Source organism: Hyaena hyaena, unplaced genomic scaffold, assembly GCF_003009895.1.
Source record: "Hyaena hyaena isolate Hyena2069 unplaced genomic scaffold, ASM300989v1 scaffold_434, whole genome shotgun sequence".
Taxonomy (NCBI): Eukaryota; Metazoa; Chordata; class Mammalia; order Carnivora; family Hyaenidae; genus Hyaena; species Hyaena hyaena.
This window is the reverse complement of record NW_024081069.1, coordinates 926933-939297: the sequence shown is the minus strand read 5'-3', so window position 1 is coordinate 939297 and position 12365 is coordinate 926933. Positions and strand designations below refer to the sequence as shown.

Below are 12365 nucleotides of genomic sequence, written 5' to 3'. Positions count from 1 at the left end.
TCAGATCCTCTCAGTTCAGTATAGAAGAAAAAAATCTCTTGGTGAGGAGAGGAGTTGGACCTAACAGCTCGAACTCTGCCCTTGATTTTTGCCTTTCCTTTGGGGTTGCTCTATGATTATTTCTCACTCCTCGGGCCTCTGGGCTTCCTGTCAGTCTTCATGGCCCAAACTCTCACTGATATAGTATAGCTTGGTTGAGTCACAAAATGATTGGATGAGACATTCCTAAAACCTAAGTGATAACAAGAGATAGAGAGAGAGAGAGAGAATCCCACTTCCCAATGATGTGGTTTACTGAAGGAGTTCATTTCTATCTTGTTGGAGTACCACAGAGACCCTCCTCCAACCCCTTGCCACCCCAGACCCCCCTTGGGTAGGGCCACCAGCCCTCTGTTACCATCCTCCACTTCTGACCCATCTGCCAGCAGGGGCTGGGTAGGAGCACTGACTCTAATCTCTGTACCTTCTATGCTGTACATGTCTTTTCTTTTACCTTAATTTCATGTATTTTTATTAAGTAATATATACACAGAGCTCAAAACTAAGAAAGCTATAAAAGGTATACATTGAGAATTTTTGCTCCTATAGTGAGTCTTTTAGTATCTCTTTCTTCACCAGCACCCATGCCCTATCAGTAGTGTTTTTATTAGTTTTTTATGAATCCTTCTCTCTATTTTTTATACAGTGATAGTATTCTAACACATTCTTCTATACCTTGCTTTTCTTCATTTAATATAACTTGGAAGTCCAACTTTTCATATGTATGTCAAGAGAAGTTTTTCATTCTTTTTCCATTGTGTGGATACATCATGGTTTTTACCCAGTTTTCTATGGATTGACTCATGTGTGGCTTTCAGTAAACATTGCTACAAGGAATAATTGTGTGTGTGTGTATAATTATTTTATGTGCAGGTATGTCTGTAGGATAAAGTTTCACAAGTGGGTTTATTGCAGCAAAGGGTAAATACATTTTTAATTTTAATAGATATTGTCAAGGCACCTTTCATAGAATTTGCATGATTTTGTACTTCTACCAGCAGTAACAGTTCCTGCTTCCTGACAGTCAGCATCATTCTTAGACACAGGCCCTAAGACCCTGCTTTATAAGATTCCGTTCTGGGTTCTGGTCCTTGGGATAAGAAGTTCATGAGTTCAAGGGAGCATGCCTGCTGGATCCCAGACCCCTCTTCTGGATAGTCTAGGTGTGCCGCACTGGACCATTCGTGCCTGGAATTCTCTGCCTGAATGTCCCACAAGCCACAACCAGGGTCTGCACGGGCCTCTTCCCTGGGCTTGTCCTTTTAGGACCCGGGTATGGGGCCAGGAGTGCACATGTGGGTGTGATGCCCCCACGGTGTGGTCTGGGAAGGGTAGGAGGTGGGCGAGGAGCTGGAGTGGGCATCCTCTACTGAGGATCTCTGAGGAGTACAAGGATTCTAAACTTGAACCTGGCCTTCCCCATTGTCCTAAGGAAGGAAGATAGAACCTATTTCCTTTAACAGTTTGTTACCTTGGTTTATACTTATTGCTGTTTAGACATAGCGTGTGTGACCTGTCATTTGCACTCTTGCCCCAGGTAGCAATTATTAGCCATCACAGTTCATTGTCAAATGTGAATTTTTTCCAGTTGTATAGTGAGAAATGGCATTTCAGGATCCTTATGATTTGCATTACTCTTTTTTTTTTAATGTCTATTTATTTTTGGCAGGGGGGAGGAGGGGGGACAGAAGATCCAAAGTGGGCTCTGGGCTGACAGCAGAGAGCCCGATGTGGGGCTCAAACTCATAAAATGTGAGATCACAGCTGAGCTGAAGTCAGACACTTAACTGACTGAGCCACCCAGGCACCCCTGTGATTTGCATTAGTCTTAAATGAATGAGTTTGGAGATTGTTACATCTTAGAGTCATATATATGTCCTGTGATTGTTAGGCTTTTTCTTCTCAATTGCTAGAAGCTCTTCTTTTCTTTTGCTAGGAAGTTAACTCTTTGTGAAATATATTACAAATGTTTTCTCTACTTTGTCGCTTGTCTTTTAACTCTGAAGTTTTTTTTCTCCCCAAAACTTCTTTACATATGATTAAATTTTATTAGCACATTTTCTTTTCAAAAAATGTTTTTTGTTTGTTTTTTTATTTCTGAAAGAGAGAGAGAGAGAGACAATGTGAGCAGGGGAGGGTCAGAGAGAGGGGGAGAGAATCCCAAGCTGACTCCACACCATCAACACAGAGCCTTGACATGGGGCTCAGGCTCATGAACCGTGAGATCATGACCTGAGCTGAAACCACGAGTCTGACACCTAATCAACTGAGCCATCCCAGGCACCCTTGTGATTTGCATTACTCTTATATGAATGAGTTTGGAGATCATTACCTCTTAGAATCACATATCTGTCCTGTGATTGTTGGATTTTTTCTTCTCAATTGCTAGAAGCTCTTCGTTTCTTTTGTTAGGGAAGTTAACTCTTTGTGAAATATATTACAAATGTTTTCTCTACTTTGTCGCTTGCCTTTTAACTCTGAAGTCTTTTTTCTCCCCAAAGCTTCTTTACATATGATTAAATTTTATTAGCACATTTTCTTAAAAAAATTTTTTTTGTTTGTTTGTTTTTATTTCTGAGAGAGAGAGAGAGAGAGAGACAGCGCGAGCAGGGGAAGGTCAGAGAGAGAGGGAGATACAGAATCTGAAGCAGGCTCCAGGCTCTGAGCTGTCAGCACAGAGCCTGACGTGGGGCTCGAACCCATGAACGGTGAGATCATGACTTGAGCCGAAGTCGGATGCGTAACTGACTGAGCCACGCAGGCACCCCAGCACATTTTCTTTTTTAATGGGTAGAGAATAGACTTTAAAATTTTGTGAGAGCTTTTCAACATACAGAAAAGAGCATAAAGCCAATATGAACAGTGTTTTTAAAAAACTCTTTACTATTTATTTTTGAGAGAGAGTGCAAGTGGAGGAGGGGCAGAGAGAGATGGAGACAGAATCTGAAGCAGGCTCCAGGTTTCGAGCTGTCAGCACAGAGCCTGACGTGGGGCTTTAACCCACAAACCATGAGATCATGACCTGAGCTGAAGTCGGACACTTAACTGACTGAGCCACCCAGGCACCCCCAATATGAACAGTTTTAAAGAATAACTGAAGTGAACATTCCAGCCTCCGCATGCCTTCTCTGATCAGAGCCCCGTCCCTCTCCATAACTGTAGTCTTTTGTGATAATAATTTCCTTGCTTTCTTTAAAGACTACTCAGGAGTCCGCAAACTTCTTCTGAAAAGGGCCAAATAGTAAATATTTTAGGCTTTGCAGGCCCTATGGTCTCTGTCACAACTACTCAACTCTGCAATTATAGCTCAAAAGTAGCCACAGACACAGACACGCCTATTGGGATAGGTGTAGCTGTGCTCCAATCACACTTTTTCATGGACACTGACATTCAAATTTCATGTAATTTTTGTGTGTCATGAAATCTTCCTCTTCTTTTGATTTTTCCCAACTTTTTAAAAATATAAAACCGTTCTTAGCTCATGGGCATACATAAACAGATGGTGGCCAGATGGCCCATGGGCCATAGTTTGCTGACCCCTGGTTTGCTTCCTCCATATGCATCTCTAAACAAAATTGTTTAATGTTGCCTGTCTTTAAACTTTGGATAAATGTGGTATGCCTCTTCCCTCAGCATTCTGTTTGTGAGATTCGTCCACATTTTTGCTTGTAGCAGCGGCTTGTTTATTATCATCCCTGTACAGTATCTCCTCATTTGCTAGAATTTATTTATTCATTCTGCTGGTGAGGGACTTTTGGGTTGTTTCCAATTTGGGTCTGTTACAGACAGTATAATGAACATTCTTATATTAGTAGAAAAGTTCACACGTAGAGGTCTTCCAGACTACATACCCATTATTGGAATTGCTAAGCTATAGGGTATGTCTATTTTCACTTACTAGACAACAAACTCTTTTTCCAAAGTACTTGTACTAATTGACACCCCTATCAGCAGTGGATGAGTGTTTCTATCCCTCTGTGTTTGTGCCAATGCTTGACACTATCAGACTTTTTAATTCTTGCCAATCTGTTGGGTGTTTAATTGGATCTTCCTATGGTTTCAATTTGCATTTCCTTGATTACTTAATGACATTGGGTACCTTTCATATGCTTAATAGACATTCTTTTGCTCATTTTTTATTCGTGGGTTTTCCATTTTCTAATTATTTTGTAAGGATTCTTTGATATTTTGGATTACTCTTTGTCAGTTATATGTGTTGCAAATATCTTTTCCCATTCTGTGGCTTGTTTTTTTCATTTCTTTATGGTGCCTTTTGATAGGAGAAGTTCATGTTCAACCATTAAAAACCTGCCCTCATCAAAATCTTGGCCTGGACCATTAGCATTTCTTTCAGCCTACCTAACACCCTCCTTTTACGTTCTCTTTAGTTTCTAAGTACTTACTTTATTCTTAGTAGTTTTATTGTTAGAGTATGCTAAATAGCTGTAGCAAATTTACCAAAAATGTAACCCTCAAAGACAATAAAAGCATATTTTTACCTCTTATTTTTTCCCCCAGAATTTTACTCTGAAGCTCTTGGGCAGGTGTTTCAGGTCAACAGGGGCTTTGACCCTCGGAGACTCAGGCTGATGACGTGGCTGTCTTCATCCTGTGACTTTGAAGGCTGCTCTCTATTCTGACCATCAGAAAGGGGGAAATGCACCTGGAGGAGCACCTGTGGGAGGTTTGCGGGTCAGATCTGGAAATGGCTTATGTGTCTGCCCCTCCCCTTGCAGATTGCTGGCTGTAAAGGAGGTGGGACCAGTGGTTAGATCCTGTGTATATCTGAGGGTAAAGCTGACAGCATTTTCTGATAGAGAAGGAGTGAATGAGAAGAGACATCAAGAATTTTGCTGGACTGAGCAGCTGTTTTCTGAGATGGAGACTACAGAAGGAGTAGATTTGATGGATGGGAGGTTGGGGAGTCAGCAATTTGGTTTGGGACAATTGATATCCTATTAGACATCAACTGGAAATATTGAGTAGGTAGTTGAATATTTAAGTCTAGATTGGAGGGGGACATTTCAGACTGGAGATTCAAATGTGGGAGTTAAGATTGAGCACAAAGCTGGTATTTAAATTTAGGATTCTGGGCATCTGGGTGGCTCAGTCGGTTAAGCATCCAACTTCAACTCAGGTTATGATCTTCTGGTTGGTGAGTTCAAGCTCTGCATTGGTCTCTGTGCTGACAGCTCGGAGCCTAGAGCCTGCTTTGGATTCTGTATCTGCTCTCTCTGCCCCTCCCCTACTCACACTCTGTCTCTCAAAGATAAACATTAAAAAAATAAAAATAATAAATTTAGAATTCTGGTTGAGATCACCTAGGAAGAAAGTATTGATAGAAAAAAGAAAGGGTCTGAGGATGGAGCCCTAGGCTACTTTAAATGTAGATTTCAGAGACGGATGCCTGGATGGCTCAGTTGGTTAAGTGTTCAGCTTTGGTTCAGGTCATGATCTCATGGTTTGTGGATTCAAGCCCCACATGAGGCTCTGCACTGACAGCACGGAGCCTGCTTCAGATTCTCTCTCTCTCTTTCTCTCTCTCTCCTTGCCCCTCCCCACTCATGCTTTCTCTCTCTCAAAATAAATAAACCTAATAAATAAATAAATAAATAAATAAAGGTAGATTTCAGAGATGTAGAGGAGCCAGCTACAAAGACTAAGAAGGAGCAGACAATGAAGAGGGAGCCAAATCAGGAGAAGCTAGGCAAGGAAAGTCTTTCAAAGACCAGGAAGAGATTACCTGGGTCAAATGTAGTTCTTAAGTCAAGGAAGATGGGGACCAAGAAGTGACCAATGCTTTTGGCCAAAGAACCATGTCAGTGACTGTGATGAACAGCTTCTGTGGAGTGACAAATTATATGGAATTCGCACATATTCTCTACTACTGTTCTCCTGAAGGTCACTATACCCACCTCCATTGATAACAAATGTGTATAAAATAAGTGTGTGAGCATGTATATGTTTAGTTTTACGATTTCCTCACCACAGCCACCAGTGATTCTGTTGTATCTTCTCGGGTCTCCCATTCCCCTTAAGCTTATTTACTCCATTATAGCCTGGGAACTTTGAACCACTTTGATTTCCAAGACTGATGTTAAAATCCAAAGAAGGGTGCCTGGATAGCTCAATCAGTTGAGTGTCTGACACTTGATTTCAGCACAGGAAATGATCCCAGGGTCACAGGATTGAGCCTCATGTTGGAGAGGGGCCCCACGCTCAGTGTGGAGCCTGCTTAAGATTCTCCCCCTCCCTCTCTCCTCCTCCACCCCCTGCCCGCTGTCCTTCTCCCCAACTCAGTCTCTCTCTCTAAAAAAACAAAAACAAAACAAAACAAAAAAACAAAAACAACCCTCCCCCCCAAAAAACCAATGAAACCCAAAGGAGAAATACTTGGAAAGTCCAAGTTCTATATAGCCATACTCCATATTAATAGTTATGAATACAACTAATACCCATGGTGTGTTGGGAGCCTACTGTGTGTCAATGCTGTGTCAAGCATTTTATGTGCATTAGCTCTGTTCTCATAATAAACCCATGGGAATGAGTTAGATATTATTATCCCAAGTTTATAGACAATCCGTGATTAGTAGAACATGGTACAAGCGGTTGAACCATTATGAATTGTGTTTCTATCATATAATGTGATTTTTTCCGAAGTTTCATAGCCTTGCATGTCATTTTTCTTTCTGCAGAAAGGTCCAAATAAAACACCTGTTGCTGCCATCTTCCTGACCAGCTTAGTGACCATGGCTTTTGTCCTTGTGGGCCAAGTGAATGTTCTAGCCCCCATTGTCACCATCAATTTCATGCTGACGTACATTGCAGTGGACTACTCTTACTTCTCCCTGTCCATGGGTCCCTGCAGCCTTCTCCAGGTGCCTGAGTCAGTGCACAGGGAGGGCACGGGAGCTCTCCGCCGCTCTGAGCACCTGCTCTTGCAGAAGGCTCCCAGCTATGGCTCTGAGGGCACTGCCCAAAGCCTCTCTGAGGGTACTCTGCTAGAATTCACCAAAGACATGGATCAACTCCTCCAACTAACCAAGAAGTTTGAGAATAGCCAACCCAGGCAAGGAGACAGTGACGGGATCCCAGAAAGTAAGAAGGGGAAATGCAAGAAGGCCACCAAGTCAACCTTACAAGATAGCTTCCTTTTGGACCTCAAGTCCCCAGCTTCCTTCCCTGCTGAGGGCTCTAACAGATTGCCTGTTGCCTCACGGGAGCGGCAGGAGGCCTGCTGGAAAAAGGAGAGTGGCGGGAGTGAAGGAGCTCTGCCTGGAGGAGCGAGTGGAGACCATCCTGTCCCTGAGCCACGTTACCAGCCTGGCCCAAGTGGAGAAGGTGAGTGCTTTGGAATCACATCAGGGCCTCCTAATTTGGGGTGACCTAAACTGGATAACCTACCCAGTTATCACAACCCCTTTTCAAATCCTCAACCAGCTCGCTTTATAGCTGGGTTTAAAATCCTTGTCAATTTTGTGTGATATTTACTCTTTAAAGTTATATTCAAATAGTAGCTGTCTTTGTAACTCTACTCTGTTATAGTGATTTTAAACAGAAATTTCTGTCTACTCTTGTATAGTAGAGCTGGGAGCCATGGCTAATAATTGAACATTATTCCATTTTACTCAAAAATCAGCTGAGATGTAATATAAACATGAATGCCGCCTATGTGGCTAAGTTTGTTGAGTGTTTGACTCTCGATTTCAGCTCAGGTTGTGATCTTACAGTTGTGATCTCATAGTCAAGATCTCATGGTCGTGGGATCAAGCCGCACATTGTGCTCTGTGAGCCTGCTTGTGATTCTCTCTCTCCTTCACTCTCTGCCCCTCACTCACTAGTGCACTCTCTCTCCCTCTCAAAGTTAATAAACACTAATATCAACACAAATGAGACCATTTTTTCCTTTAAAGGTCAGTGCCAACCTTCCCGGGCTGCTTGGAACCATTGTACCACGTTGTCATTTAGAGCAGATTCTAGCCCAGCATGGCAGTGGGATGGGGCATCATCACAGGGCTGGACCCTGGGGAGATTGGGGGGAGAGGGCTTCCTGTGGACTGGCTCAGATTGATTTGAGCCTTTAAAGGCCACTGGTGTAAGCACTCAGCCTAAAGAGGCAGCTGTTTCTCTGTTTCATGGCCCTTGGGGAGCAGGGCCTTAGCACCTTTTCTGCAGAACACAGGTCTGGAGGAGGTTGGACTGTGGTGGAAACCAGCCCCAAGACACTAATACACGGTGGGGAGACAGGCAGTGTCACCTGTGAGGTGGTGTCGCCTGTTGGGTCTGGACGCGATTATTGGAATTGCTTGGAGCGAGTTTAAATACATACATCTTGTCGTGAAAGCTACTGGGCTTCATCGCTTTGTATCCAACTGCATCCAGGCCGGAGCTTGCTGCCACTTGACACCAGGAACCACTTACTGAGTGCAGAGTGCCCGTTTGGATCTTGAGCAGAGATGCAAGGCCTGGAGGGCGGGGTGGGGGAGGGGGGAGGGAAGGGACAGGAGCCAATACTGAGTGCCTGCAGCATCTATGTCTTCACTATTCAGAACTTGCAACTAAAATATTTAAAGAAACGGATTTTAAATGCAAATTAAAGAGCAAATGTTCTCAAAAGGTTTCTGCTTCTGCAAAAAAAAACAAAAACAAAAACAAAAAAAAAAAACACACCTAGTCTGCCTTACAAGGTTTTGTCTGTGGAAGATAAATCTCCCAAACCAGGCAAGAGGGGGTGGAGGAAAGATGGCCAAAGGAACACAGCTTTGCATTGCTTTCTCAAATCTACAAACATGGAAACACACAGGGAGATTCTCAGAGAGAGGCTTACAGGGCATGAGAAATTCTGAGAGAAAGAAAGAATTTACAATTTTGAGTTGTCCACATTCTAGGTGCTTTACATATGTTATGTCATGTAATATAATATATATATTATATTTTTTCCATTTTACAAATGAAGGCCCTGAGCCCCAGTGAGGTCACAGAGAAGTCTCAGAGCTAAGACTTTGCAAAGCTGGATGTCACACCTAGGTTCTCTGCCTGTATTTGAAGCTCATTACTTTTCTCTACATTACCATGCCCTTTGTGATCTGTATAGACAAATGTGAGCAAAGAGGAGAAGACAGACAGATATAGAAAGAGATGTCTAAAAACAGATGTTTTACATTCTCCCATATACTTGCTTTTCCTTCTTTATCTCTGAATTGGTGGGAGATTTTTAATGATAGGAGAATTATTAAACTTTTAAGAATTATTTTATTTTTATCAAAATAATAAGTGTACAGTTTAATAAGGCAAGTGGATTTAAAAGTAACATAATCAGAAATGGTAATCCTCACTCTTCTATACTATCCCTTGTACCTTTCTCAGCCCCCTAGTCCCACTCCCAGAAAATCCCACTTTCAACCAAAAAGTTGCTTCTTTTATCAACCTTCATGTTACTAAATAATATATTTGTATTTGTTTCTTAATATGTCAGTTTCAGATATCATCTTTTGACTTTCTATTATGATAAATGAAGTTTTAACACATTTATGCCACTCTGCCTTCTCATCCAATGTCCCCAGTGTACTTATATCACTGTTTTTGATTAGCTTAATAGCTAGTATTCATATTATTGTGATTAAGCAAATATCGCTTAACTCTGAGCAATATATTACATACACTATATTTACATTTCCTTTTTTGTATAACTTTTTCTGTTTCCTGGAGTTAATGATTGCCTTGTTTTTTATTTGCTTGGTTTTCCTTCATCATTTTTCTTGAAATGCTCTGGAAGATATGTCAAATGCTTCTTAATGTTATTTTCCAAATGCTCAAATTCTTCAGAAATCTAACATATTCATTTCTTTTTTTCCCTTTGTCCTATACTCTCATCCTGTTCCATTCTAGACTATCTGTTCTCTAATCCTGCTACAAAGCTCCTGGAATTTCTCTCCTTATCACACTTCTATGTTTGATCCAGGGAACAAGAGATTTTTTCGGATACAATATTACAGTAGGTTTTTGTTTGTTTGTTTGTTTTGTTTTGTTTTTTGCCTACCCAGCATTGAATGACCTACCTATGTTTGAAGAATTTCCAGTGTTACAAGTCTTGGTGAGAGGAAACACAAGCCTTTCACACTCAAAACTGAAGATGTCAGATACTCAGTTTTCCAGCCTCTCCTATAGCCAAAAGTTCAGGCATGAGGCTGAGGCTCTGCCAATCAGATGAGCCCTTCTTATACCTGCAACTGGGAACTGGAAACCTGAAGTGGTGACTTTGAGGAACTCTCTAGAAGTCTTAAGGTAGCAGCAGGAGGGCTACATTCCTGGCTCCAGTGTCCAGGGCTTTCAGAGCCCGTGGGCAGGATTCAGCATCTAGACCTTGGTGCCTGCCACAGGAGTGTCCCCTGCTAGACTGCTCTGACATACAATATTGAGTGTTGATCCTGGCTATATAGCCTTGAACTTGATTTGCTAGCCTTTTCAGCTATTCTCAGAGGGAAGGCTGGGAAATATGTTTTCACCTGATCATTTTGCTGTTTCATATGAAATGGTGTGGGTTTTTTTCTAAGAAAGAAGGGGAGATTGGGTAGCAACAATCAGTCAATGCCACAATTATCATGGTTTTAATTTCTAAGAGCTTTTGGTTTAACCCAATTTGTTCTTATCCTTTTTTTTTTTTTTTAATCTGAACATCATCTCATTCTTGTTTTATGGGTACAATGGCTTATCTTACCTCTCTGGTAATGTTACTTATTCTCCTTTTAAAGACTTTTTCTGCTCTTTTTACCACTCTCTAGATCCTTTTCTCTTTGGCTTCATCTTTCTCTCTCTCTCTTATATTAGAAGTCTGTTGATCTTTTGATTTCTTTTCCTATCTAGAAGTGAAGTACTAAAAAGTTGTTTCGAAGACCTGCATACTGGGCAGAGCCTGTTGATTAGGGCACCTCACTGTAAAATGATTAGGTTGTAGGCTAGCTTTTTCACAGGAGGAAGGATTCCCAAAAGTGACTATCTATAGGTTTTCAAAACCGCTGGACTCTTTAGTTCCTCCAGAGCAGAGTCTTTTAATCTCTTGTCTCACCCAGATGGCTGCATGCATTCATGGAGCAGGGAGACGTAGGGGAGTTGAGGGTGTCTCATTGTTTAGGATACAGACTTTCATTCAGTTCCCCAATTTCTAGCTCCATTTGCCCACTCTTACTGTGCCTGGTGTCCCAAGTCCAGGTACTCACTGGTTTTATTTCTTCAGAGGAAAGGGGTCAAGCAAAGGAATTATTACCTAGCTGTGTGTGGAGAAGTAATGATCTTGGTTTCCAGCTGTTTCAAATACAGGCTTGCAGCCAAACTCCTGTACCTTACCACTTCCCAGGGACCTGGTACTGCCTGGTCTTAAACCTTGCTGGGACCAGCCAGGGCTCATTGAGCTTCTCCTTTCCAGTGCCCTCTCTGTAGGTCCTAGAATTCATCCTTTTCTGCTCCACTCACTCTATTACCATTCCCCTGTCACTTTTCCATCTTTCAAGACTTGTTTTTATCTTTCCTCTCTCATTCTTAGGTTTGTGGGTTTATGCCTAATTCCTTTTGTTTTCTCAGTGGGCTTCCAGGAGAGATGTTCAGTCAGTTTGCAATCAGTGCTTGCTGCCCAGTTGCCCAATTGTAGAAATGTCATATCTATTGACCACTCCCTGTTTGTCACCCTTGCCGCCTGTACCTTGGTGCAGACCCTTCCCATCCAGCACCCAGACTCTTGTTAAATCTGCAAACCAGTGTCCTGCCTCCAGATTCTCCTACATCCTGTTTCTCCTTCTCACTGTCCGCTGAATGATTTTCTAAAATGAAACTCTTGTCATGTCCCTCTTACTTAAAAACCTTCACTGGAATCAAATCTCTTCCATCTAAAGTTCAAGATCCTTGGTGTGATGTGTGAAGGTTCTTTGCAATCCTGCTCTGTACTAACTTTTTGGCCATTTTCCTCATGACGGCCCATACTCTGTATATTCCAGTTAGACTTAGATGAATGCCCCAAACACATCTTGTTCTTCGTTCCTTCCTGCCTTTGCATATGCTGCTCTGTTTTCACGGCTGCTTCACCTCCCGCTTCTCCATCTGGAAAACTCCAATTTGTAGTTTAAAATCCATCCAACCTTTCATACTCATTTACACTCCCTCTGAGAAGGCTTTGCTGATTTCCTCTCCTGTGCAAGTATAACATTTGATTTACACTAGTGATATAAAGAATTAACACATTGTTTTATACATTTATGTCAAATTTGTTTACACGTTTGTCTTCAGGCCTATGTGTCTGTCTGTCTTGAGGAAAAGAAATATTAGTTTTATCCCTT

The 12365-nt window shown here is 41.9% G+C and overlaps 1 protein-coding gene across 3 annotated transcripts in view; it reads left to right on the top strand.

The window, feature by feature from the left end:
• The window catches only part of SLC12A8 (solute carrier family 12 member 8), a 139081-nt gene that overhangs the window by 107611 nt on the left and 19105 nt on the right, over nt 1–12365 (top strand). For all 3 annotated transcript variants that reach the window (XM_039253015.1, XM_039253014.1, XM_039253016.1), the window contains one exon: nt 6735–7380. In XM_039253015.1, coding sequence (XP_039108946.1) covers nt 6735–7380 — 646 coding nt within the window. The remainder of the gene's footprint in view (nt 1–6734; nt 7381–12365) is intronic.